The following is a 27,135-nucleotide window of genomic DNA, read 5'->3' as shown; positions in this document are numbered from 1 at the left end:
TAGGTCATGATCTCGTGGTTCGTGGGCTCGAGCCCCGCATCGGGCTCTGGGCTGACTGCCAGCTCAGAGCCTGGAGACTGTTTCAGTCTGTGACTCCCTCTCTGACCCTCCCCTGCTCACACTGTCTCTCTCTCTCTCTCCTAGAAATAAATAAAAAAACATTGAAAAAAATCTAAAAAAAAAAAGATATTATCAGTTGCAAGATGCTCTATTATTTTATGTATTGTCAGAAAAGAACAAAATCCTGCCAATTAAATGACATGCCACTGATTGTACTATTGATCCCAGCTTAGAGCTGTTAATGCAGAAACAATGGATGTCTTAGAATTGATGTTATTATTATTAATTACAGCCAGCACTTAAGGAGCATTAAGCTCTGTGTAAACATCCCCTTTTCTCTCATAACACCCGCATGAAGAAACTAGTCTCCTCATTTTATGAATGAGTGAACTGAGGCCCAGAGAAGCTAAATAAGCTGCCTAGAGTCACACAGCTAATAAGGGCCACAGGTGGGATTTGGACTCAGGACTATCCGATCCTAAATCTGTGCTCTTTCCTTTGTGAGAGGCCACTCCTGGTAAGCAAAAGGTACAGGGCGAGACAGCTGCCTGTCCCCGGGGGGCTGTCACCTCCCCCTAAGTCTGAGGGGAGGAGGGCACTCACAGGGTCTGGATGGCCCGCAGGGAGGTGAAAGTGCCCTTGGCGAGACTCTGGATCTTGTTGTCATACAGTGAGAGGAGCGACAGGTTCTGCAGATCCTGGAAGGCATCGGGCCGGACGCAGTTGATCTTGTTGGCGTTCAAGAGCCTGTGGGCAGACCAGGGCTGGGTGGTGAGGGGAAGCGCGTGGAATCGGCTGCATCAACACGGCCTGGGCCCCTCCCTGGCACGAAGCATGCACTGTCTCGGGGAGAAGCACGGGGGCACAGGGGCGCTGGCCGCCTGCACGTCCGCTCTGTATGGCAAGCCGAGAAGTCCAACTGCCCTCTCTGAGCGAGGGACCATCCTGCTCCGCTGCTCCTCTCCCTTTCAAGCAACTGCTACAAGTGGGGTTCTTGGGACGCAGAGCGCACAGTGGTCAGGCCACCTCCCAAAGGCATTTGGGGGGCTCCCCTTCTTTCCAGAGCCTGCTGGGTTTCCAGGTATCTGAGATGGGGCTTTTAGATTCTGTGCCTCTTGGAATCTGGGAGAGAACCCTTGCCTGGACCCTCATGGTTCAAGGAGGCTGAGCTGGGTCCGGATGTCCCCCTGCAGGCGGCAAGTCTGTCCCCAGCCTTGCTGACCTCCTTGGGAACACAGGCTGCCTCTCGGGAGCCTCTCAGCTCAGGTGTCCTGCAACCAGCTCTGAACCTTGAACCCCCCTCCCTCTCTGGCCTCGGCAGAGTCCCAGAGTCCCTCACAGCACCCCCAGCGCTGCCATCGTCCAAGCTCCTTGCCTCAACGAGTCCCGCACCCCAAAGAGGCTGACAAGGCTAGTCTGAGAGGCCAGAGGAATACCAGCCCCTCCCTGGGCGCCACCCCAGGACACCTGCAGATGGGTCCTTACAGGAGCTGTAGGGTGTACAGGCCTCCAAACACACCCCGGGGGAGGTCTGTGATCTTGTTCCCATACAGGACCCTGGAGACAAAAGACAGCAGAAAGAGACAGTAAGGACAGCTGGCCAGGACGGACAGGGCTCTGCCAGTTATGCTCACACAATGGCACCACCTCTAAGCCATTCACAGGGCACAGCAGGGCGGCGTAGATTTGTTGTAACAAGTTGCCAGTAGGTGGCAGTAAGGTGTGTTACCAACTGTTCCCCATTTGTAGGTTGCAAAAGTTACTCTATGGGCGAGAGGCAGTAATGATCCCCACTACTGCAAGACCAGCCCCCCAAGACCCACTCTCTGCCTCAAGCATGGAGCCAGCAGAAGCCTGCAAAGGGGCCCTTTGGGGAACTTCATGGGAAATTAACACGGCCCTGGAGCTAAAAGGTTTAAGGAGGAGAAAATCTCATAAGCAGGATAATTAACATATTTTCAGAGAATTACTGGAAGCAATCACGAATGCCAGACGGCACATGCAGAATAAGCTCTGATGTCAAGCAACAGCAAACACCCCGGAAAGAAAGATCAGTTTAGCCGAGCTGAGATCTGGGCGGTGGGGGTACAAGTGGGTGTCTTATCCATTAGTTCTCTGTGTTGAGCAGGAATTCCGGTATCTGATCCAACAAAAAGCAAAGGTTCAAAAAAGCCACGCAGGCAAGAATGGGTTTGGGCAGAGTATGAAGTACCAACAGGGTTTGGGGACATTCCTAGTATCGCAAGCAGCCCCCCTAAACACCCACCCCTGTCAACGGTTCGGCCTAAGTTAAAAACAGTACATGCAGTGTCTTCACACATGGCTCCAAGATCCTTCCTGGAGGGGGGCATGGCAGAAGCAAAGGCCCTGTGGTGGGATCCAGGCTGCCCCCTCCCCCTGGGGGGGGCTCAGTGTGGCCTGAGTGGGGAAAACAAATGGAATAATAGCTTGGATTTTAGCCAGCCAGCACCAGGAAGCCTCTGAGATGATCAGATTTGCATTTGGAAAGATCCCTCAATCTGCTGGGTGGAGAACAGAGTGGAGGGGACAGGGGCTGAAGCAGGGAGACAAAAGTCAGGGTCTGCCAAGGTGGACACTGTCAATGGGATCTATTAACATGACATCAGCACAAAAGTCCCCAAATGGTGGGGAGATGGCTTTGACCAGGTAATCATGAGCAATAGGAACCTAGTGAAGTGTTACTGCTTTTCGGCAAGCCACCTCGAGAATCTGATCTCCTCAGACAATGATGGAGACTCATTATCAGGCTGTCAGGTACAGTTGTGTCGGTTGTATACTGCACAACTTACAGGGTGCCATTCACAAATGGTCCCACCCACTACCTCAGACTCTACTCCAAGAGAATAAGGCTTACACAGAGGCACTGAGCTGGCAGCCTCATGCACTCCCCAAGGAGGAGTTCCAGCCCATTTCACTTCTCAGGGCCCTAATCTAGGCAAGGCATGTGTCCAGTGCTGCCAAGGACAAGCAGAAACACTCACTCTTGAGAGTAACAAAAGGCCCCTTCCAATGGGGAACTCGCCCAACTACAGTGCACTCTCTGTATAGACAAAGTGCTGTCGGACCTCAGACAGCAAGAGGCTTGGTGAACTTGGAGTACAAGCAAGGGTGCTGGGAAAAGGAGAGACGAAGTAACATGTCCAAGATGAATTTTTGAAGCTGCGTGACATTTTATAGATTGATAGACCCCCTGCCCTCCACACGCACACACAATAAACCCTCCAGGGAAGGAAAATGGACAGAAGTGGAGGAAAACACTTTTTTCACATCACTCACCACAACCTGGGATCAGAGCACATTCAGGAGGAAAGATACAAGGTGTGACAGTTGTCACAACTGGAGCTGGGAGTGGCTGCCCTTACACGGGAGCTGGGGAAAGTTTAGGGGCATAGAGTGCTGGGCCTCAGTGGGGAGGGGGTGCCAACAGGAAGGCTGGGCCAAGTCAGAAGACTGCAGCAAAGGATGCTGGGAAAATCCCCTTCGTGGCAGGAAGAGCATCAGAGTTGCCAGGGGTGACAGCTCTGCCTTGCTTCTCGAGGCACTCGGCCCTGGGTTCCTTCTACTCCTTCCCAGGTCAGAGCGTCCACCAGAGAGGAACGGGGAGCTGGGCACGGTAGCCCCCTCCAGGGCCCGTCCGAGGGCTGCAGCCCAGGGGTGGGGGGCTCCCTGGACCCTGGCAGACTTGCACTGCTACTCACAGCGAGTTCAGGGAACGGAGGCCCTGGAAGGCATCGGGAGCGATCTCTGCAATCTGGTTGTTGCTCAGGTCTCTGCAAAGTGTGCGGGAGGGGAGATGGCTGAATCCTGCGGCAGCCACCACGCCCCTCCTCCCAGATGCCATGGGAGGGCAGATTAGGAAAATGAGGGGCCAGTTCTCACATCCACCTGAAATGCCCCTAGCCACTATTTCCCCATGCCGTGCGAGAGTCATGCTCTGGCCCGGCAGTCCAGCCTTGGTCTGTTCTTGACAAAGCCTTACCCCGCATCCCAGCTTCCCCTACACCCCTCTCACGACCTAGTAGCACCCCTGCTGAAATAGGACGGTGACGGTCAGCTCCGGTCACGTGCCAGACTCGGGCTCAACACCCCATTTAGGCCTCACAATGACCCTATGAGGAGGTCACAGCACCGCCATCCGCACTTCACAGATGACCTTGGCAGGCAGAGTCAAGACCTGCCCCGTGGCTGCGGCTGCCTGTGCCAGACTCTTCCTCCTGCCCCAGGCTGACTCCCAGGAAGCAGCAGGAAGCACTCACATCCTCCGCAGTTTTCGGTAGGGAGAGAAGGCTCCTGGAGGGATGGACTTGATCCCATTGAGCTCCAGGCGGCTGCAGAGAGAGCACACAGAGGAAGCCCAGGTCGGGTCACCCCAGTCCTGACCGCTGCCTACTGGGCTCGCCTGCCTAAATGGGTCTTTTGCCCCTGTTCCCAAACTCCGTCTGGAGTAGATGGGCTGGTGGAAGCAGGGAAAGGGGCGGTTGTATTTGAGCCCCATCATCTCAGGCTTGGTGCTGCAAGGGGCCCACAAGTCAGGCTAAGAAACCGACGGCAGTAGACCCACTCAGCTGGGCTGGACAAATGGACCACAGACAGACACCCTCCCCCAGCTCTCTAGAGCTGCCCGGCTTTGGGTGGAGGGCTCAGCCCAGCTCAGGCCAACTGGATCTCCTCCATTTGCATGGAGGGGCCTCGGGCAAGCCCTGCGTGGAGCCTGCCCCCACTCCTCCCTGGACGGCCAGAGGCAGGCCCCTGCTGAGGGCCGGCACCCCAGTACCCTCCCTGCCCTATACTCACATCTCTGTCATGGTCTCTGGCAGGTTGGCGGGGATGGCGGTGAGGCCTTTGCCACGACAGTCCACGATGCCGTTGCTGCAGGTACACATGGCCGGGCAGGAGCCGGAGGACAGCGTGCAGGAAGGCACTCGCCCCGCTTCCCCTTGGCCTGAGGAAACAGTGGGCTGTGACCTGGGGGTGTCCCGTGTCAGCACCTCCCACCCCAGATACAGCATTATGGGTGGGAACAGGGCACCTAGTGTTTCTCTGAGTGAGGCTGAACCACAGAGCACCAGGGGCTACCACGTAACTCTGTGGGTGCCTGGCACATAGCACGTGCTTGCTAGATGTTTGCTGAACTTGAATCTGAACCTGTGTTGCATGAGAGTATGACTCACACTAGGAAATCCTGGCCTAAATTCTGCAGCTCCAGGTTCTAGTCCATGTCACCCAACACTCTGAGACCGAGTCTCCTCATTGGTCACGAGAGAATGACAAGGACTATGTTTATGGGGCACCCACTCTGTGCCACACACAACAGTAAGTGTTACACACGTAGTAACTCATTTAATGCTACTGCTGAACCCATGAGGAGTGTGATGTTATTGTAGCCATTTTGCAGGTGGGAAAACTGAGTCCTTGATATTTATTAATTTGTGGAAATCACACAGCTAATAGGTGGTAAAACCAGGATAAAACCTAGTGGCTGATAGAGATTTTTCTAATTGAAGTACGACATACAGAGTGCACCATCTTAAGTGGAGAGCTGCTGAATTTCTACTGATGGATACGCCCATAGAACTGTCCCCAGACACAGCATTTCTATCACCTAGAAAGGCTTTCCCATGCCCCTCCTCCAAGGTAACCACTATTCTAAGATCTGTCACCAAAGTTCTGCTCTGCTCATGTGCAGACTTGACATAAATGAAATCAGAGAGCAGGCCCTCTTCGTGTCTGGCTTCTTTTGCTCAATATAAAATATTCGAGATTCGCCCATGTCATGGTGTGTATCTGTACTTTGTTCTTTGTCACTGCTGAGCAGTAGTCTATTGCATGGATATATCATAACAGGTTAATCCTTTCTCTTGCTGGTGGACATTTGGGTTGTCTCTAACTCTGGGCTATTATGAAAGAAAGTTGTCTTGAATATGCTTGGACATGATGTGTTTGCGAAGGTTGAGAACAGATCACGGATGGGGCAGGAAGGGGAGATGGGTGGGGAAAGGAAGTGATGAGTAGGGACAAGAGGTGATGGATGGGAACAGGAGATAATGGGTGAGGACCGGAGGTGTGAGTGATCCAGGCGGTGGTGGATAAGGGCAGTAGGTGATGAGTAGAAAAAGAAAGTGATGGGCAAAGAGAGGAGGTCATGGATGGGCCAGATGTCAGTGGGTGGTGACAGGAGGTAATGAGAGGGAACAAGATGTGGGGGGGAGGGGCGGGGGGAGCAGGAGGCAGGTGACGGGCAGTCGACAGCCCCAGCAGGGCCTGCACCCACCTGAGCAGCTGAACTCACTCTTCTGGACCTCGGCCACGTTGAGGCCACGCAGGCTGGCGGGGCCCGAGCACTGAGTGAAGAGCCCGATGGTTGGCCGCTGCCTTAGCCACTGGGAGAGCCAGGCCAGGTGGCAGTCACAGAACAGGTGGTTGGAGTGCAGGCGGCTGCAGGGGACAGGGCGGCTCAGGGCCCGCCCCCCGGGCCACCAATGGGATTTCCTGCGGTGGCGGGACACCTCTGGCCGCCGCCCCCTGCCCCCTCCAGCCGCGGGCTGCAGCGTGAGCAGCCATCAGATCCTCACACTGAGCTCACACAGACCCACTGCCCCGAATCACGTACCTCATTTTGAAACACAAAAACAAAGCACCTGTTCTCCAAGTTGAAACCAAATGTAAGACGTTCCACATCCTTCCATTTTAGGTCACTCCCCTCCCCCTCTGGCTCAGATACCCCCCAGCCAGGGCTGACCACTGAGGATGCAGAGAAGGCGCTCCTTCTTCCGCCTGTGGAAGTCTTCGCCCTCTGCCCCCCTCCTCCCCCGCCGGGGCCCCAGCCCAGCTCGCCCGCTGTCCAGGCTACCCCGGGCTGACTCACAAGGTGCGCAGCTTGGGCATGTGGTTGAAGCTGGACACGGGGATGGTGCTGATGTTGTTGTTGTTCAGGGTCCTGATCAGGGGAAAGCAGAGCCGTTCAGCGGCCACGCAGCAGGAAGTTACACGCGAAGGAGGGACAGGACTTCTCTCTGACAAGCACGCAGACTCTCACACCCAGATCCACGACGGGGCCCAGAGGCTCTGCCCGCCCAGGAGCGCGACACAGAGCTGCCCTCAGGGAAGTCCCCGAGTGGGGCCAGTGGCTAACAGGCAGCTGCCACAGACTGCAGGCACACAAAGCAAGGAGAGGGCACGGCCGCCCACGGGCTTGAGCCAGTTTGGAAGTCAGGGTGGGGGTTCACAGGGGGAGACAGGGCAGCATTCCTGCCTCAGGTGTCACAAAGTCCTGGAGGACACTGACACTTCCCTGGACCTCACGTGAGCAGGGTGAGCCTGGGTCACACGCCACAGGCATGACGCCGTGAACACATGTCCCCCCACCCCCGTCCTGGGTGGCAGGTCTAGGGCAGCAGAGAGCACCGCCTCTGTCCTGGGCTTAGCACTGCCTCCCAGGGCATCCCACGCCCTGTGCTGCTCCCGGCCCCACTCCAGCTGCGGGGGCCTCAGCTCCTGCATTAGCGTGGCCCCGCGGCCTCTGCTGCCCTTCCCTCGCTCTACTTACAGCACCTCCAGCCCCCGCAGAGCCCGGAAAGCCCCTTCCTCGATACAGCTAATCTGGTTCTTGTCCAGCTGTCTGTGGGGCAAAGGAAAGTTGTACAGGAATGCACGTTGCCTAGAGCAGGGGTGTCTTCCCACATGTTCTGATCCAACACTCATTAGTTTAAAAAAAAAAAAGGCCTGGCCCCAGTCACTCGTCCAGTACATATGTGTTCATCCAAATAGCAAATACCATAAAACCTTGGATTGCGAGTACTTGTTCTGCAAGTGCTCCGTAAGATGAGCAAATGTTTCTAACAAATTTTAATTTGATAAACAAAAAATGCCTTGCGATACAAGTGCTACGCGACAGCTAATGTCACATGATCACAGATGACCAATGGTTCTTGAAGTTTGCTTTGATATACACATGCTTCGGATTACAAGCATGTTTCCAGAATAATTTTTCACAAACCAAGGTTTTACTGTACTCGTAAAAGTTTCAGTTCTTTCTGATTTAGTTAAACAATACATCTAAATAAAAGTTGTATTCTATTCCTCCACCTAACTGCACATCCTCTGGGGAACAGGCGCCCACACCCCCACCGTGGAGACCACCTAGAGGGTGTTGGCAGCTAGAAAATGGGACGGGCTCTCTCCAGGGCGGTGGCAGTCAGTGCTGGCAAACAGATTTTGCCCTGAGTGCCAAGTGAGACTGACTAGCCATGGCCACCTGGAAGGCTGCCTTTGGAATAAACCGAAGCTGTGATTTGGGCCCCTGGGAAAGAATGCTGTGCTCCATTGTCTACTACAGACATGGGGTCGGGGAGCGGCACACAAGCTGGGCACGTGCCATCCCTGCAGCAGTCAGAGCTCGGGGAGGTGGCACGTCTGGGCCAGAACACATCCGAGTAGTAGGAATAAACCATTACATTTATTTTTTTTAAGATGTAATTTTTTTTAAGTTTATTTATTTATTTTGAGAGAGAGAGTGCAAGCAGAGGAGGGGAAGAGAGAGGTGGGGAGAGAGATAGAATCCCAAGCAGGATCTGCATAGTCAGCAAAGAGCCCGACACGGAGCTTGAACCCATAAACCGTGAGATCATGACCTGAGCTGGAATCAAGAGTCGGACACTTAACTGACTCAGCCACCCAGGCGCCCCTAAACCATTACATTGAAATAGCACTTGACAGAGTGTATTTATTTCCATGTCTCGTCTAAACTTCAGAACAAGCCTGTGAGGTAAATAGGATGTTCCCATTTTACAGAACAATATATTGAGGTTCAGTGAAGTTAACTGATTTCCAGCCACTTACACAATATGTACCAGGAAGAGAAGATTCAAACCCAGCCTTCTCAATCTACTGAAGGGCAGAGCATAGACTTTGCCATTTAAATGCCCCTCACCAAAGCACCCACAGTCCATGGCATTCCCTTCTGCCTGGTCCCCAAAGGCTGCCTGATTCCTCTGACCCCAGATTGTTCCAGAAGACCATGCTGGCACCAGTCATCCCAGAGCCCACACCAGCGCCTTGTCTGCCTGGACCGTAGGGCTCGGGGAGACACACAAGGATGCTGCAGGGGTGGCCCTCCAGCCCTCCACCCTTCTCCCTCCCAGGCCTGGACTCACAAGTTTTTGAGGTCTGTAGCTCCACGAAAAGCTTTTCTGGGGATGGCCTGGATGGTGTTCTCACTCAGGTCCCTGAGAGGATAAGCCAGAGGGAGAGAAGCACGATCAGAAGAGACTTCTCCAGAGTGCCCTGATGCGTCCGGGAGGTCAGGGTGGCCACAGAGTGTTCCAGCACCTGAGGCAGTGCCCGACACAGGCCCGCTCGTTAAGCAAGCGTTTGTTGAATGAATAAATGAATGAATGAATGACGGAGCTGGAGAGAGGTGCCCTGCCCTGGAGGGAGCTTTGTCCCCAGTCATTTCCCCTCTCTGCACAGAGTGGGTTGCAGATGGAGGGACAAGCTTGGGGTGGCCATGACCAACTCTGCCAGCTCCCGGGGAGGTCAGCTCAGCCCCCAAGGCATTACGCAGGGCTGTAAGGGAGCAAGCCACCGAGGGGCTTCTTTGTTAACAAGCCCACAGCCACCCCGGGACCTGCGGTAAGTGCACGCATGACTCAGTCTCTGTTTCACCAAGGAGGAACAAGGGCTGGGGAGAAAGGCATCACCAGTAGCCCAGTCAGTATGTGGCAGATTCAGGACACGGAATCCAGGCCGGGTCTGACTCAGAGATCCTGTGCTGAGAGCCTGTGGTCAGCAGAGCCACCTCGAAGAGCCTGAGCCCACACGGAGTCTGGCCCCTGCAGCCTGCTTCTCGTGCTGGCAGGGAGCACAGTGCCGCCTCCCTGCCCTGCAGCTTGGATGGCAGAGGTCAGCAAGGACTCCACCGTCTCCCCATTATTAATGCCCGATGTAAGGGCATGGAGTTGCAGGGACCCTGCAAATCCCTGGCTTCTGCAAGTTCCCAGACTAGCTTCTGGATACTTCCTCTGGTCTGCTGGCGGACAGGACCCCTGGCACCTGTCCACCAGCCTCCCCCTTCCTCTCTCAGCATCCTTACTACAGACTTTACAGCATCCTTACCACTGCCTTTCCAGGGCAGTGTTTCCTCACTGCAGTGGTGGCATCAACAGCCCCTGCGCTCCAAGCATGCTCCCCAGCCCAGCACTGCCTAGCACATCACATACCCAAACCCTGTTGACCTTGCTCTAACTGTGGAGCAAATAACATTACCATCCTCCTCTTCCAAAAGATAAAGGGGAGGCTTAGAAAAATTCAAGGGAACACAGCTGTCGAGAGGTGGCTCTAGGATCTGAGCCTGGCAGTCAAGGTCCCTCCCAGAGCCACACCTCGCACAGCCTCACACAGAGCAGGCACTGGAAGTGGGGGAAAGGAGGTCCTCCCCTATTTTGCAGAGGGGGGACCTGAGCTCCAAGAAGTGAAGCAATCTGCCCAAGGTTAAACCAGGTTGGGGACCCAGATGGTTTACAGGAGAGCCCTGCATCAGATGTGCCCTCAGGGTCCACAGCTGGGCAGCTAGGGGATGACTGTCCTGATGTGGGGTCCTGTGCTGGACAGCTCCACAGACCCCAGCCCCTCTGGGCCAACCCCACAGGGCTTTGACCATGTCCCTCCTTTCAGCCATTCACCCTAGAGGCCCTACGGTTCACTGCCAGCCCCCCCCCCCAGCACACACTCCCTGGGCTCTGAGGGCCCCCACCCCTCCATCTGGGTTTTCCTGCTGAGACAGAGAAACGGAAGCACAGTAGTAGAATGCACAGACCCTTCCAATCCCGACTCCCCGGCTGTGTACCTGTTGGTCACCCCCTTTCCTGAGCTGCAGTGTCCTTCAGTGCAAAGTGTGGATACGAGCCTGGCAAGGACTGTCCCCACCAACCCTATCCCCCTGCATCGAGTATGAGCTCCCTTCCTTCCAACCCCCCCAGCCTCTACTGTCCCCCCGCCCCCTAACTGGCCCCAGGCGTCTGTGGTCTGGAAGGGCAGCAGCAGCAGCCCATTCTCTGTTCTCTCTCCCCTTGAAGGAAGGCTTCTCAAGGCTATGACACACACTTCTCTCCTTCAAAACTACACACAACCCCCATCACGGCCTGTGCTCTGCTTCACTGTAACTGGCTGTCCCCACCTCTCCACGCAGCAGCTGCGTCACCCGCATCCACCTCCCGGCAGGTGGCAGTGGGTCTGGGGGGGCGCTCGTGTCCACCTTCCTCTCCTTCCCCCACCCGCATGCCAGTCTTCACTCTCTTTCCAGAGTCTTTAATCTCAGTTGTCTGTGTGCATCTCCGGCACGCCTGTTTAGTCTGTCTGTGCTCCTGGAGACATTCTGTGCACCCCACAGTCTTAGGCTGCCCCAGAGCTGCCTCTGGCTTCCCCTTCCACACCCCCCACCTTGCTTTTCCCTTTCTCAGCAATTCCCACCAGCCCCTCCATCTTGAGAGGACAGGAGAGCATTTCAGCTTTTACTTACCTGCCTAATCCTATTCTCACCTCTTCCTTGCCTAGATAGCTCTGTCCCCTGCCCATTTCTTGTTATGCAGGTAATTGCTACCTACAACAGAGTACAGGTGATACACCCTGTACTACCCCTCCTGTGCCCTTGGTCTGTGACCTTGATCTCTCCCTCTTTTTAAGTAGATGCTGACACCAGGCAGCATAGCTGGACAGGTGAACTCCAAAATTGGGAGCAAGGGCTGTGCAGCCCACACAGGTAAACAAGAGACTGCCAGCACTCAGAGGGTCACAGTCACATGACTTCTCTCTCATCATTCTCTCTGGGAGAAGCCAGCCACCAAGTCAAGTAGCTCTCTGGAGAGTTCCACACGGGGAGGAACGGAAGCTTGCCAACAGCCAGCACTGGCTGCCAGCAGCATCAGTCAGTCATCAAAGAAACATTCTCCAGCCCCAGTCATGCTTTCCAACTCTGCAGCCTGCTATGTCCGCACGCTGCCCCGCAGAATTCAGACGTTGAAATCCCACTGCCCAGTGTGACGGTGTTAGGAAGTGGGGCCTGAGGGAGTGCTGAGGTCATGGAGGTGGGCCCTGGTGAGTGCGATGAATGATGAACAGCCCCATAAAGGAGGTGTGAGGGGGCTCCGCTGCCCCCCCACCTCGGGAGGACACAGCTGTGAGCCGGGAAGTCTCTGGGCCAGGACGAGGGGCCTCACCCAACGCCAGTGGGCTGGCACCGTGCTCCTGCACTCCCCAACGTCTAGCACTGTGAGAAATAAACATTTTTTGTTTATAAATGACCCAATCTACGGTATTTCTGGTACAGTAGCCTGCAGAGGCTGACACACAGCCAGCCAACATCGCAAGTGCAATCTCATTCAAGACCCTGAGCCAGGACCACCCGGCCGCCTATACATACTGTGAGAGGAGGAAGGTGTGTTGTCCTTTTCGGATGCTACACTTCGAGGTCATTGGCTACACAATAATCCATGACAAAAACAGGGGTCCTTCTGGGGAACGGTCCAGGAGAGACCATGACGAAAACAGGGGTGCTGCCGGAGAACGGTCCAGGGGTGGCCTAGAAGCTGTGCTAGAGAGTGTGGTCTGACTCTGAGGGCATGAGGGCCCCTGAAAGCCTGTGGGGAAGCCAGGGTCTTGCTCAGACGTGGAGTGGACGGGCTGGAATCTGTTCACAGTGAGCCTCCACCACTTGGCGCTTTGGGCCTCAGTCTCCTTGTTTGTCAAAAGCACAGGCTGGACCAGATGATCTCCTCATCTCCCCACAGAGTCCCACCATATGCCAACTGCTCCAAGACATAGTGGGTGAGGCGCTTGGTTCCCTGGGCATCTGAGACCCCAAGGGGAGCCCATTGCTGACGGCACGCTTTCTGAGAGAAGCAAGTCTGAGAGAGGACACACACAACCACCTGCCCTCTCCTTCCCACAGGGAACCAGGAGAAGGAAGCATGTATGGCAAGGGCAAGACAAGAGCGGGGGGCCAGCGGCCTGGGGACTTGTACAGAGTCAGGAAGACAGAGGGCGCACAGGAGGTGGGGGCCTCCAGCAGGGCGGCCCCTTTGGCCCCAGCTGGCAGTCCACCCTTCAGCCAGGCCCGGGAGGGAACTCTGGGCCGGTCCCTCACATCCATTATTCCCTTTAATCCTGTCCACAACCCTGCAAGCAAAGGTTTTTTATTTGTATTGATTCGTTTATTGATTTAAGCCAATCTTGTTCCAGAAAGGCTTTAAGGTGGCTTATAGGGCTTTACAAAACAGCAAGAGAGCAAGAGTGAAAAGTGGGGCGAAGAGAAGAAAAATCAATGGCGGGTGCCAAGAATGCAGCACGATGTCATCCCCACACATGTCAGGTCCAGGGCAAAGCATGGGCTCTAGGCTTTCCGAGAGCTGATGCAAAAGGGGGAAACTGGTCCATTAACAGCATCCTGAATATATGTGTACATTTAAAAGGACCAGTTTCTCAGGAGGACAGCTGTTTGGGGAATTGAGACAAGAATTCTCCAGGGATCCTTATGAAAAATGACAGTGTGGCCTAATCAATAACACTAGATCCTTATAATAAATGGGTTTCAAGTGTCTGTTTCTTATAATGGCATTGCATCAAAGTACAGTTCAGGAAATGCAATTCTGTAAGGACTCAACAGCAGGAGCTAAGTGGGGAAGGAAGGGGCAGAAAGAGCGTGTGCAAAGGCAGGAGATGGACTAGAGCCTGGTGCAATCAGGGGTAGTTAGGTTTGCCTGGAGGAGAAGGCACTGGGAATGTGTCTGCAGGAAGAAGGCTTTGCAGGCCTGAGGTGACAGTTTAGACCAGAGAGGCGTCTGGTCCAACGGCCTTTTAGGCATTGCTCAGGGGCCCCAAAGCTTCCAGAGGAAAGATGCCACCCCCAGGCAGGCAGGAGATTTGACATCAAGAGCCCATCCATGAGGTGAGGGTCCAGGGGTGGGGGTGGAGCCATCCAGGGCCAGCCCACAGGACCAAGCAGCCCACGCTGTTAAAATGAATAAAGGAACCTGAACTTAAGTAAGACCCAGGAAGAAGCCAGCCTCTAGACCAGAGGAAAATGGGTGAGCTTTGGAAGCCGGGCTTCCAAGGAAAATGCAGTATGCTGGCAGCACAGGAGGGGGTGGAAAGAGCTGGAACTGTTCAAGGAGAAAGACCCAGATTCAATTCCTGCTTCTACCATTTATCAGACAGGGATCCCGGAAGTTACGGACCTGACGGCTTCACCGTCTCCATTTGTAAAATGGAGATAAAAATACCTACCACACAGGTTTGGAGAAGAGGAGCTCATGTATTTAAGCTTCTGAGTCCATGAAGAAGTGAGTTTGTGTATTTAAGCTTCTGTCCTAGTACCTCCATTTGGCAGCATGTAAGAAAGCTGGCTTTTGTCCCTCAAACGCAGTTGGCCAGTCCCTTTCCTAAGGCTCTGACTGTAGTTTCCAGTTTGCTCACTAGGGGGCACAAAAAGCCTTCCCTGGACTCGGATGCCTTCTCAGCCACAGCACAAACCCAAAGCTTTTTTTTTTGGCTCCAGTTGACCTCCTATCTGGTCAACAATTGTCTTGCCTTTCCCAAATCTCTTTGAAGTGATGTTTCTCATCTCCATTTTCACTAGGTTGGCATGCAATCCCAAAAGTCACCACCTACATCTTCCATTTTGGCTCCATCATCCTGCGGTGACCTACCTTGTCTCAGGCCCTGAAGTGGGTGGGGCCTGGGTGTGTCAGGGCAAAACGATACACTGACAGAGGCCGTCCTGGAAGAGGGAGGGTGCTGGAGCTGGAAAGACAAACCCAAACTGGGAGCAGCTGGTGGCCTGAGCCTGGCCATGGGGAGCGGAGGGCACAGATGGGCCAGAAGTCCCAGGCAGGACAGTGAAAAGCAAATTCCCAGAGTAAGGATGCAGCAGCCAGACAAGGGACAGACTGGGGAGATAAATACAGGCCGGGGGACAAGTCCTAAGGGTGAGGATGAGGTCTTGGACTTTGACAAGCTCCCCAGTGAATACAGATGCTGCTGGTCCCGGAAGTGCACACTGAGAGGCCAGGGCATAGAGGAGAAAGCCCACAGCAGAGTGTCATAAGAAAGATGGGTTCAATAAACCCTGGCTTACCCACTTAAATCACGTGGTCTTAGGCAAGTCACTTAAACTCTCTGGCCTGTTTTCTCATATGCAAAATTGGGTGTGAGAAGTGGCACCTACTTTGCAGGACCGATGTAACAGGTGCTGTATGTTCTCAGCCCTGCCTATTACTGCACTTATGTTGCCATTCCTTCAGTTCTTCAGAACCCTCCTGCCACAGGACCTTTGCACTTGCTGTAACTGCTGCCTAGAATATTCTTCCACTAGTCTTCAGGCAGTAAACTCCTATTTGTCCTTCACATCTTAGTCCACAGATACTTCCCTTGACTGTTCCCTTTGCTCCCGGCTCTCAGGACCCCATGCTTTTCCTTCTTAGCACCATTTCATTATAAATCCAGGTTTATAATGAAATGTTGCTATACTGAATGTAATTAATACTGATTTTCGGTTAACATCCATCTCCCCCTCTAGACCATAATTTCCCTCTCTCTTCCCCCCTCCCCTGACCATACTCTTTTAAAAGGGTCTCTTTTAAGGTTGCCTGGGTAGCTCAGTCAGTTCAGCATCTGACTCTTGATTTTAGCTCAGGTCATGATCTCGCAGTTTGTGAGTTTGAGCCCTGCATTGGGCTCTGTGCTGGTAGCTCAGATCCTACTTGGGATTCTCTGCCTCCTTCCCCCCTCCATCTCAAAAATAAATAAACTTTAAAAATAAATACATAAGGGGTGCCTGGGCGGCTCAGTCGGTTAAGTGTCCGACTTCAGCTCAGGTCATGATCTCATGGTTTGTGGGTTCAAGCCCTGCCTCAGGCTCTGTGCTGACAGCTAGCTCAGAACCTGGAGCCTGTTTCCGATTCTGTGTCTCCCTCTCTCTCTGCCCCTCCCCTGCTCATGCTGTCTCTCTCTCTCAGAAATAAATAAAATATTTTAAAAAACACATAAATGTTCCTGATTCTTAAAAACAAATGAACAAACAACAGAGGACCATCTCTTTTGCTCCCTATGGTGTCCCAGACCCAGCACATTGCGGGACTCAGTAATTTTTAACTGAACTGAACTAATGTGGATCCACATCATTCTTTTGCTCCAAGCCCTCTGCATGTCCCTGACCAAACAAGGAGTGAGGCCGGCTGTGAGGCTGAGAGGCGCAGCCGCTCAGAGCTGCACAGGCGGGCCCCACCTGTCTTTGAGAGGCCCTCACTCGTGCACTGGGCACCCCCGTACCTACGCTAACTGGGCAGCGGCAGACGCCATCAGATGAGGCTCCGAAAGGCAAGGGAAGCACTGGAGAAGCCCTGTTGCCCTTGTTTTATCATCAGCCTTGCCCCTCTCCTCGCCCATCCACACAGAACCTCAGTAACTGAGCAAACTCACCCGGTGCTCAGGTGAAACAGCAGCATGAGCAGGGAGGTGTGGGTGGTGCTGGAGGAAGGTGACTCTCCTGGGACCCCATGAGGAAGAGAGAGAGCTGGAGCCCCTAAGAGTCCACCCCAGGGAGCTCCTGTTAAGGGTCCCCGGGGCGAAGATCCTCACGGTCTGAACCCCACCACCCAAGATCAAGGGCCTTGAGAGGCAAGCCACCGCCAATTGCAGCACCCCCAGGTCTGCGAACACCCCCAAAGATCCAAGTCAGGCCCCTTTCCATGACAAGAAGAGGGCAGCCAGGCCCACCCCCTGGCTTGGGCACGATCCCGGGGCCCCTGCCCCTGCAGCCTCTGCCAGGGCTGGGGATAGCAGGGCCTGGGAAGCCGAGGTCGGGACCCCATGTTCTCGCTGCTAATCCCCCTTCACGCTCTAACCAGATTGGGCCCTGCTGGCAGACTGGCCTCTGAGGGCATCAGCGGGGGGCCCAGCCGGGGACTGCTGGGCACCAGCCAAGGCAGGNGCAGCCAGCTCGCCACCCCCACCGCGGGCCCCACCGGGGCCTGCTCTGTCTGCCTCTCAGGCCACACGGAGGGAGGGAGGGAGGCTCGGGGCAGTCAGGCATGTCCCCTTCTGCTAGCAGCCTGGCTGGTTACCCTGAGCCCACCCAATACGGGCCCGGTGAGAGGGAATAGGGCATCCTGTTTCAGGCCCCCTCACCAGATCTTCCTTGTTGTGAGACGGTCCGATGAGGACTCATGCCCAGAAGCAAAGCCGCCATGAACCCACCACAAGGCCCCTGCAGCCTCCCTGTCTGTGAGGTGGTGGGAATGACCGTGGGCTTGCGGGGCCGCGCTGAGGCTGTGTCAGCTCCCACTGCTTGCACTCTTTAATGGTCCTCACGAGGCCCTGTAGGGAGGGCTGGGTGGGGGTGGGCGGTCAGTGCTGGGAAATCCGGGACTGGGAATCAGGAGGGTGAGACTCGAGGCCACCTCTGACCCCAGCCCGCCTGGTGACCTGGGGTGAGACCTGCAGTTGGTTCCCAGCTCCTCAGTCTCCTTTCCAACACTGCCTTCCCAGAGAGGTCGAGGTCCAGGGGTTCAATCACAGTGAGTGGTGGCCCAGCATGGAGGATGAGGTGGCTCACACTGCTGCCGCCAGGGAGTCCCTCCCAATCCCACAGTGGGTGACTCAGCACCCATGCTCTGGCCCCTGGGCCAGCAAAAACGGAGCCACCTGGGAGTTTGTCAGAAGTGTGGACTTTCCGGCCTCACTTACTGAATCAGAATCTGCCTTTTAGCAAGACACCCAGTTGACTCGTATGCATATTAAAATTTAAGAAGCCCTGCGTCTGACAGAGGAAATTTAAAAATGTTTCCCTGGCCCCAGCTAGGGCTAAATAGGGTTGTATTCCCTGCTGCCAGCCAGCATTTCAATGCTAGGCATCAGGTCCTATTCCTTTGAGGCTGAGGGTTGGGGACTTGGACAGGGACCGCACAGTGGGTGGAGACAGGGAAAAGCAGCAGACTGTCGCCTGCAGTATGCCACTGCCAACCTGCACGGGGACCAGAGGAGGCACTCGCAGGATGGGGCGAGGGGGAGGGGCAGCAACCACTACGTTTGCCCCACTGTCCTCCTTGCTTTCTTGATGGGTTTTAGGGGCAGGAGGGGGATTTGCCTGAGGGCTTTGCTGAGATCCAGGCTGTGGTGGTGATCAGCACATGAGGCTGCGAGGAGGCCAGGGGTCGCTGCTCCAGGGAGGCTCTGCACCCCAGGTCCCCGCTGCAGGAGCACCCTCAGGGAAGAGGTTGGCAGTGCCTCCTGGGTGGGATACCAGGTGTCCACCTGCTCTGAGGTGCTCCCGGGATCTGGAGGGACCATCTCTCTCCTGCCTCTGTCTGTCCTTCAATCCTGCCTCACCCTCTACCCCTCCCACCCAGGAGGGAAATTAATTCTGCAATTACCCCTCTCTGTTTGCGCTCCCAAGCCCATGGGACAATATTCAGGTGCCCCAGATTCACCTTGCAGGTGGGCTGCATGTGTGTGCCCCTGTCTTTGGGTGACCTTCAAGGGGGGTCCTTTAGAGGCATTTGGTGGCAAGGACCTGAACCATGCCACCTCAGGCCCTGACCTCAATGCAGGGCCCAGGGCTTTGTCCACTCATAGATCTCCCAGGAGATCTCCCAGGCACTTCCAGGAGATGCAACCTGTGTTATCAGGGGCTGATCTTGGTGTGGATGAACTTGTTTCATTGTCTCCAGGAGTCAAGTTTGGATAGGAGGAAAGAGGACAGTGCAGAAGTGACCAGAGTATAATGTCAAAAGGGCACACTGGTTGGGGGTGGGGCAGGGAACTGGTTTCCTCTGGCCTGGGCCAACCGCCCCCTCCTCCCCCGCATGTTGTCAGAACACAGGAAAGACTGAGCGAGCTGCCTTTGCCTCCTCATGTGGCTGGACTGCCCTCTAAGTGGCCAGTTCCCCTTGCTAATATCTGTGCCCTCCTCACCCCCTCTCCTCTGCTCTCCCGATCAGCAGAATCAAGCCAGCAAATGGCAGGGCTGGCAGATAAGCCAGTATCCCCAAAGGGGGCCTCAGTGACAGCGAGGAGCTGGCCAGCCAATAGCCAGTCTGGGAGCAGAGCCAGGAGACGTGGGCTCAGAAGCAAGCCTCTTTGCACCTCAGTTTCCTCATCTGGAACATAAGCTTGTAAGAAGGGTAAGTAATCAAATGTGAAAGTATCCAGAGGAGTGTCTGGGACACAGTTGGTGACAATCTACTGCTGAGAAGGCTTCAAACTACCCCTGGTAATTATTACTTGGCGATTCAGCTCTGTCCCGTCTCCCTTACTCCTTCTCCCCATCCTAAGGTGGTTATAAGATTCATAGAATTCAATCTCACACATGCTCTGGGAGCTCCTGAGATTTAAAAAAGTGCTGCGTATACCTAGGCTTTTCCCAGGAAACTCCTGACATCCAAACTCTTGTAGGTGGTTTTAGAGGCTGACACCACGAATGGCGGGTTTGAGCTTTGCAGGAGAGAGGGGCTGGTCTGAACAGGGCATGCCAGATGCTGTCAGCTGGAGAGATGCCCTCCCTCCCCTGTCCACCATGCTGCCCTGAAGCCACACACCCTCCTGTGGCCGCCCCTCTCCTTCAGCCCTGCAGAGTTAATGCTGCAGAAACCTTATTAGGAAGAGCCATTATGCAGCCCTGGATAGCTGCACCATAAAACCAGCCTGGGTAACATTTCCTCAAACTGGGCTGTTTGTTATGCAGCTACTGAACATCACTGTAATCGATTTCCACAATAGTGATATCAGATGCGAGGCACACACCCCACAAAGCAACCTCAGAGCCCTGACAAGGAAAAACTGCTGAGAGGCTGGAGTCCCATTCAAGAGGGAACAGCTCAGGAGGCAGGGGAGGGAGGGAGAGGTGACAAGAAACAGAACCTGCAGGCACCGGTCCCAGCTACCATGGCAAGAACACAGTAATGGGGGGCGGGGGGGGGAGGAATGCAGGCCTCTCTTAACTTGGGTGCCAGGGCAAGGCCTTCCCTATACTCAACCACTACATACGGGACCCCAAGGAAGTGCCTGACATTTCTACTGCTCTTGTCCTGGACACTCACGGGTTGTTAGGACCTACAGCTTCAGACATGCCCAGACCTGACACACAGTGGTGGGGGCAGAGGGGGAGTGGTGCATCAGGAGGAAAAATCAAGATATAGAAGAAAGAACATGAGCTTTGGAGCCTAAGTTTGACTCCAAGTTCCACCACCGTTTATAGCCCATGTGCTCCTAGGCAAGTCCCTCAACCTATCTGAGTCTAGTCGCTCATGTGTGAAAGGGGACTGATCACAGCTCCCTGTTGTTGAGTTGTGGTGAGGATGACAAGCCATACGTGCCTTTTATACAAAACACAAAACAGGCAGAACTAATCTTTGCTATTAGAAGGCAGGATCGTGGGGGACCCTGGGTGGCTCAGTCAGTTGAGCATCCGACTTCGGCTCAGGTCATGATCTCGCAGTTCACGGTTTGTGGGTTTGAGCCCCACATCAAGCTCTATGCTGACAGCTCAGAGCATGGAGCCTGCTTCAGATTCTGTCTCTCCCTCTCTCTCTGCCCCTCCCCTGCTTGCACTCTGTCTCTGTCTCTTTGTCTCTCTGTCTCTCTCTCAAAGATAAATAAACATTAAAAAAAAGAAAAGAAAAGAAAAAATAAAGCCAGTATCATGGTTATCCTGGAGGGATTGGGGAGAATTAATGACCAGAAGGAGGTACAGGAAGTTTCTGGGTGCTCATGATATGTTTACTTCTTGGTCTGGTGGCCCATCATGCTGGGCACAGGTGTGTTTGCTTTGCGAAAATTCAGCGAGTAATATATATGAATATACGTAACACATATACTGATAGTTGCACTCTTCTGTATGTATGTTATCCTTCAGTGAAAAGACTGTAAAATAGCACATGAAGCACTGATTCCCATGCCTGGTGCTTCGTAGACATGCAACATATGCCAGTCCCCTGCCTCCCTGAGCCCTCACTGGAGGAGGCAAATGGGGAAGAAAATCTTCCAAAGTGACAAATTACAGAAGAATTGGGGCTCACAATTCTAAGTGGTGGGGAAATGCGTGGGCTGAGGAGAAACTGCACAGAGGATGGTGTGGCAGGAAGAATGCCTACCCCAAAGTGATGAGGGATCAGAGACCAACTTCAAACAAGTAAGGAGGTTGGAAAGCAGGTACCGTGGGCATGTGAGAAGTTTGTGCTGGGTTAAGATGCTGCATCTCCCAGGGAAAGATGATATCTGTCTCTAATGCAGCAATGCATGTCTCAGTTCCATATCTTCCTGGAGAGAGGGGGCTGTGCCCTGCTCCAGATGACACCTCAGGGTCAAGTGGGTGAGCTGAGATGCTGATGCTGGGGGGGGCGGGGGGAGGTGGCAAGGATCTGGGGGATTCCAGGGCATGAGTGGGGGAAATGGGCCAACAGAACAGCCTTCAGAACAGGTCGGCATTCTTTTTCTGCCTGTTTCAAGAAGGGATTATTAAGGCAGTTTTAAGGACACATTATTAAATGGAGTAAGGTAACAGAAACCAGAAGAGGTAGGAAAGGAAAGGGAAGGAAAGAGAAAGAAGGAAGGAAGGAAGGAAGGAAGGAAGGAAGGAAGAAAAATAAAATAAGAAAGAGAAACACACTCTGCAAAAGCCTTTGTGTTTACTTACAAATGTGCCCTGGCTTCTCCCAACCTAGGGGAATGTGGGCACCGATGTGCTATGCAATTTACGAAGTCCACAGATGAAAACAAGCTTGGGAGAGGCATGGTCTTTCCTGGTTCTAAAACCAAACAAGGAAGCCTCCCACCAGCCCCCATAAAGAGATGACCAAAAGATGGAAAAGCAAGACCCTCATCAGCATCTCCAAAGGCGGCCCAACTATGCTAGGTCACTCCCTTCTGAGTCACTTTCCCAGAAGCCAAGTCACAGATCAGCCAACTCCCCAAAGGGTCAATTTCACTGTTTTCATTACCAATTTGGTTTTATTTGGGTGGTTCCCCATTTGTCTTCACAATGGCCCTTTAGAATCGGTTCAGTTGTCTCTGCCCCAGCTCCCTGCTCTGTAGTCACAGGAAGAGACTAGGGGTGGTTTCACCATAGTTCAAATACCAGGAGCAGGGGCAGAGACAAATGGAACAGCCCTTCAACTACTCTAATAAAGACAAAATGCAAACCAGTTGACTCACACTAAATAGTTAAAGGAAGTAAGTCAATGTGATGAATTGGTCATTTGACAAATTGGCCATTCAGTGAATTGACTTTTGGCAAATTGGCTTTTAGCAAAATGACATTTAGTTTAAATTGGTCTGCTTCTGACATAGCAATGTGTTTCACAGGGCAATAACTCACACTCATGGCCGGGTACCAGAGCTCAGGAGAAGCTATTCTACAAACAGATCAACCCCACTCTATCTAATACACTGCTCTCCACTAAACTGGCCTAACCCAAGCTGGAATTTAGAATTTTTTGAGGGATACATGCATTGCACAGCATGCAGGCCATCCTTCATCTGTGTTGTTTCCCTCAATTAAGCTCCCCAAAACTCTAAGGGGCAGACTCCTTGGGTTCTCCCTGATAAACACCTGGGAGTGGGATGGGCAGGGTTCAATGTGGTTTGGAAAGGGAGAGAGCCAAGAATGAGGCAACAAGGCTGGGCAAGTAGAATCCAGAGTATGCTCAGAGAGGGGGTTCCACTCAGTGCAAATGACCAACTTGCCAGTGTGAGCTTCCCCAGGAGAAGATGGGGGCCCTAACCAATGTGAGGGCAGCTAATGCCAGAAAAGATATCTAATTGAAGCCTGTGTCAGAAGCCATCCACCAGTCTACCAAGGAAGCCAAGAGAGCATCATTGAGCCCCTGGGGCATTGCCAGTCCTCTATTTCCTGACCTCCAAGGGAAAATAGGGCTTTTTTTTTTTTTTTAAATCAAAGACAACACCTATTGTCTCCCCATCTCTTGCACTGCAGTCCAGGCACTGTAAATCTTGGTCTCTAGAGTTGCTCAGAAGAAAAGAGGAGCTTAAAGGATTGGAATGGCAAGAGAGAGGTCAGCCTCCCTGGCACATCTGCCACCCGTAACGTTCCCTCCACATAAATACACAGGGATGCCCAAAGGGCATGAGACCCCTAACCACGTCCCAAGGGCAGAAAAACAGACCCTGCCAAGTTATAGGGCAAGGATGGTGTCTAATTGGCTGAGGTGATGTGCAAGTGGACATAGTGAGAAAGCCCTTGTCTGAAGGAGCCGTCCATGGTCCTGAACCATCTTAGCAGCTCTTCTGGTCAAGGTTAAAGACACATTTTGGATCCTACCCACCTTCAGCCTTACCCATCTGACCCACACAGCAGACCTTGTCTATTAAGTTTTATTTCCCAAAAGCCCACAGGGAGTCCAGCTCATAGCATGCACACAGAGGGTAAGGTGAGCACCATTATGAGTTGCAAAGGACCCATTCTTAGACTTTTAGAAGAGGCATGTACTGAGCACAATCCACACCACTAAGCTACTTCCAGATAGCAGTGAAGTTTGATCCTGCCCCTTTTCTCCATTCAAACCTCCCATTGCCTGGACACAGATCCAAGCACAGAGAGGTGCTGAAAACTGCTTATTCCTCAATTACCTTCCCCCAGATCCTCCCACCAAAGCCACTTACTTTAATCCTTAGGACCTTTATGATCATCACTGACTCTTGTATAATATACAATTATAATTGATGATGATGATGATGATAACTATATATTTGAAACACATTTATTATGCTCCTGGTTCTGTGCTAGGCATTTTATATGTTTTATATACATTATCTCATTTAATCCTTAAAACAACCTTCTAAGATAAATAGTCCCATCACTCTGGTGGGGGTGTTGACAGAGGGGGACTTTGTGCATGTACAGAAGGAAGGAAGTATATGGGAACTGTCTGTGTTTTCCATTAAATTTCTCTGTAAACCTAAAACTGCTCTTAAAAAATAAAGTCAATTATGGGCACCTGCGTGGCTCGTTGGTTAAGTGTCTGACTCTTGGTTTTAGCTCAGGTCATGATCTCATGGTTTCATGGGTGCAAACCCTGCATTAGGCTTGGGATTCTCTCTTTCCCTCTCACTCTGCCTCTCCCCCACTTGTACTGTCTCTGTCTCTCTCAAAATAAATAAATAAACTTAAAAATTTTTATACATAAAAATAGTCAATTAAAAATTCTCACCATTAAAAAAATTAAAAAATTTAAATTTAAAAAATTCTCACCATACCTATTTTCCAGAAAATGTAATTGAGACATAGCAGCTTTCCCAGGCTTTCCAACTGCAGGTAGCCCACTATGCTACACTGGCTTAGCACATTAGAATCATCAAAGTGATGGGCAGGTGGGTGGGGAGGCATCTAGAAGTATATACATGTCAGCACTGACATTTGATAGATGAACTTGGGGGAAGGAGGTGAAAAGCTAAAAAGCAGAGTATGGTAACGAACATTCATAATGTTGACACTGAGTCATCAAAAAAAGGTTAAATTACGTTCAGGGCCCTCTGTTTTAGAACTGAGATGATTCTACAGTAAGTTTTAGACACATTTCATTTAAAAAAATGGCATCAGGTTCAAGTATTTCCTTTGAGCTGACATTCTGTGGGAAGAACAGAATGTCGGCCCCTGACTCTGATGAGTCCAGGGACTGCTTGCACCTGATTCCTACAAGTATCTCAAAAACTGTCACTTCTTCCAAACCCCCTTATATCTGAAAGACAAAGAGGTGAGCCTTAGAATCCTGTGGCAAGAGGCTTCAGCCACAAGTCAGTCCAAATAGGAGTGTCCCTGAGCCTCTGAGAATAAAGTGGTCTTGGTGGGGACAGGCTGGAGGGAGAATCCAAGGCCATCAGCCACTGGCTTTTCANCCCTCCCCCCCCCACTGCCACCACCCAAGATCCCCCAGCAGAATGAGTGACTTCTCGGACTCCTGCTTCCAGTCTTCACCTAGGTGTGGAAATGAGGCTAAACTGCATAGCCTGAAGAGAGGGCACCCTATCCTCTTGTGGCCAGCTTCTGGGAGAGACAGAGGCCAGGGGGCTCTGACCATATGTGAAAACTAGAAATTGATATTAGGTTGAGGAGCTTTCATTTTAGGCCCCAAGTTGGTCCAATTCCTGATTCTACAGAAGAGATGGAAATATTGTCCAGCTTCTGGGAAGCAGCCCCAACAGCCCTGCTCCCCCAGGGAATGGCTGGTGCTGCCAGAAACTCTGCTGTCCTGCCTCATCCCTTTAACACTCCAGACCAGGGGTCCCCCACACAGAGCCCTGTTGCAACATCTGGGCATTCTCGTGCACCCCTAGCACTGTCTGTAGCCTGACTGAGAGTTATGTAAGACCTTGGGTTTCACCTCTCTGTGGCTTCTTTTTCATAACTAGAAAATGGGCAGTTAAGAGTCATTATCTCAGCAAAGTGCCAGGAAGATTGGATAGATGGGTTGGCAGTTTAAGGCCTAATGAGTGGGCACTACTCCTACTGATTGCACTTCTTCTTATCTCTCCCACATGGGTGTAGATGCTGTTGTGATAAATAAGATAGAGTTGCAATTAAAAGTGTTGCTGGATTCATAACAGGATATGTTTTCTCAGCTACCACATAACTGTACTCATGCTTTTTTTTAAGTTTATTTATTTATTTTGAGAGAGAGAGAGAAGGAAAAAAAGAGAGAGTGCAAGCAGGGGAATGGCAGAGAGAGAAGGGAGAGAGAGAATCCCATGCAGGCTCCACACTGTCAGCACCAGAGCCTGACGTGGAGCTCAAATTCATGAACCACGAAATCATGGCCTAAGCAGAAGTTGGATGCTTAACCAACTGAGCCACCCAGGCACCACAGCACTTAAGTTTTAATCAATCGATTAAATAGTTGTCCAATTATTTAATGATTTAATGTTTATCTACTGAATTAAATTATGCATTCTATGAGGCAAGGCCAGTGTCTGTTTCTTTGTATGCCTAACAAAGAGGTGGGATTCAATAAACATTTGATGATCATTTGGGCTATTCAAAATGTCAAACCAGCATTTGGGAGGGATCTATGACATTCTGATATTAAAAAACAGGTCCCTCTCAGGGACTGTAAGGATAAGGGTATAAGGCTCCTACAGGTGACTCCTGCCTCCCCCCGCCCCCAACTCCACCCACACAGCTGTCATTCCTCTGAGGGTCCTGTTCTACAGCAAAAAGAAAAGGCCCTGAACTGGGTCCAGACTATCTTTGTGTCAGTGTTGGGTGGGAAGGGCCAAGGGCCCTGGGAAGAAAAGCCGAATGTCGTCTGCAGACTCCCTCTCACGATGCCCGTTTCCGCTCTCACCACCTACCCTCTCCTCCATGTCTCACAAACCCTCTGCTGTTTCCATCCCTGCACCTGTCACGTTGCATGTCTGTGAGTCTCCAGCCTCCTGACCATAACAACACAGCTGTTAGGAAGGATATACCTGGGGGCGCCTGGGTGGCTTAGTCGGTTAAGCGTCCGACTTTCGCTTAGGTCATGATCTCGCGGTTCGTGGGTTCGAGTCCTGCGTCGGGCTCTGTGCTGACTGCCAGCTCAGAGCCTGGAGCCTATTTCAGAGTCTGTATCTCCCTCTCTCTCTGACCCTCCCCTGCTCACGCTGTCTCTCTCTCTCTCTGTCCTGGAAATAAATAAAAATATTTTTAAAAATATTTAAAAAAAAAAAAAGGAAGGATATACCTGTCCTCTGCCTGCCTCCTGGAGAAAGGCATGCCAATGTGAGGAGAGCAGCCAGCACCAGGACCACATGTGGGCACAGCCATGCCACCACGGAATGCCAGCCACACAAATGTACCATTTACCCGCTTGAGCTTGCTGATTGCTGCTTTCAGTTCCTGTACTGAGCACCTAGCCAGAAGCCAGGGGCACCCCAGATCCGACTCCAGCTTGGAGAGCCCGAGGCCTCCAGCTTAGCCTTGTGCTCCAGCTCAGGTTTACCAGAGCTCTGTACTGGAGGGCTCATGTGGATCAGCGCACGCAATGTTTCCTATTTTTCATCTGTCATTGTCTG

At 52.6% G+C, this 27,135-nt stretch overlaps 1 protein-coding gene across 1 annotated transcript in view; it reads right to left on the bottom strand.

Moving 5' to 3' along the window:
* Nucleotides 1-27,135, bottom strand: part of SLIT1 (slit guidance ligand 1) — a 175,169-nt gene that overhangs the window by 46,287 nt on the left and 101,747 nt on the right. Inside the window, exons 6-14 of the mRNA XM_077780329.1 lie at nt 9,234-9,305; nt 7,628-7,699; nt 6,947-7,018; nt 6,353-6,516; nt 4,876-5,023; nt 4,338-4,409; nt 3,780-3,851; nt 1,546-1,617; nt 664-807 (exon numbers count right to left, since the gene is read on the bottom strand). Of these exons, the coding sequence (XP_077636455.1) occupies nt 664-807; nt 1,546-1,617; nt 3,780-3,851; nt 4,338-4,409; nt 4,876-5,023; nt 6,353-6,516; nt 6,947-7,018; nt 7,628-7,699; nt 9,234-9,305 (888 nt within the window). The remainder of the gene's footprint in view (nt 1-663; nt 808-1,545; nt 1,618-3,779; nt 3,852-4,337; nt 4,410-4,875; nt 5,024-6,352; nt 6,517-6,946; nt 7,019-7,627; nt 7,700-9,233; nt 9,306-27,135) is intronic.

This window comes from Crocuta crocuta, unplaced genomic scaffold (genome assembly GCF_008692635.1).
Source record: "Crocuta crocuta isolate KB4526 unplaced genomic scaffold, BGI_CrCroc_1.0 scaffold170, whole genome shotgun sequence".
NCBI classification, from domain to species: Eukaryota; Metazoa; Chordata; class Mammalia; order Carnivora; family Hyaenidae; genus Crocuta; species Crocuta crocuta.
The sequence above is the reverse complement of the archived record's forward strand: the minus strand, read 5'-3'. Positions and strand labels throughout refer to the sequence as shown.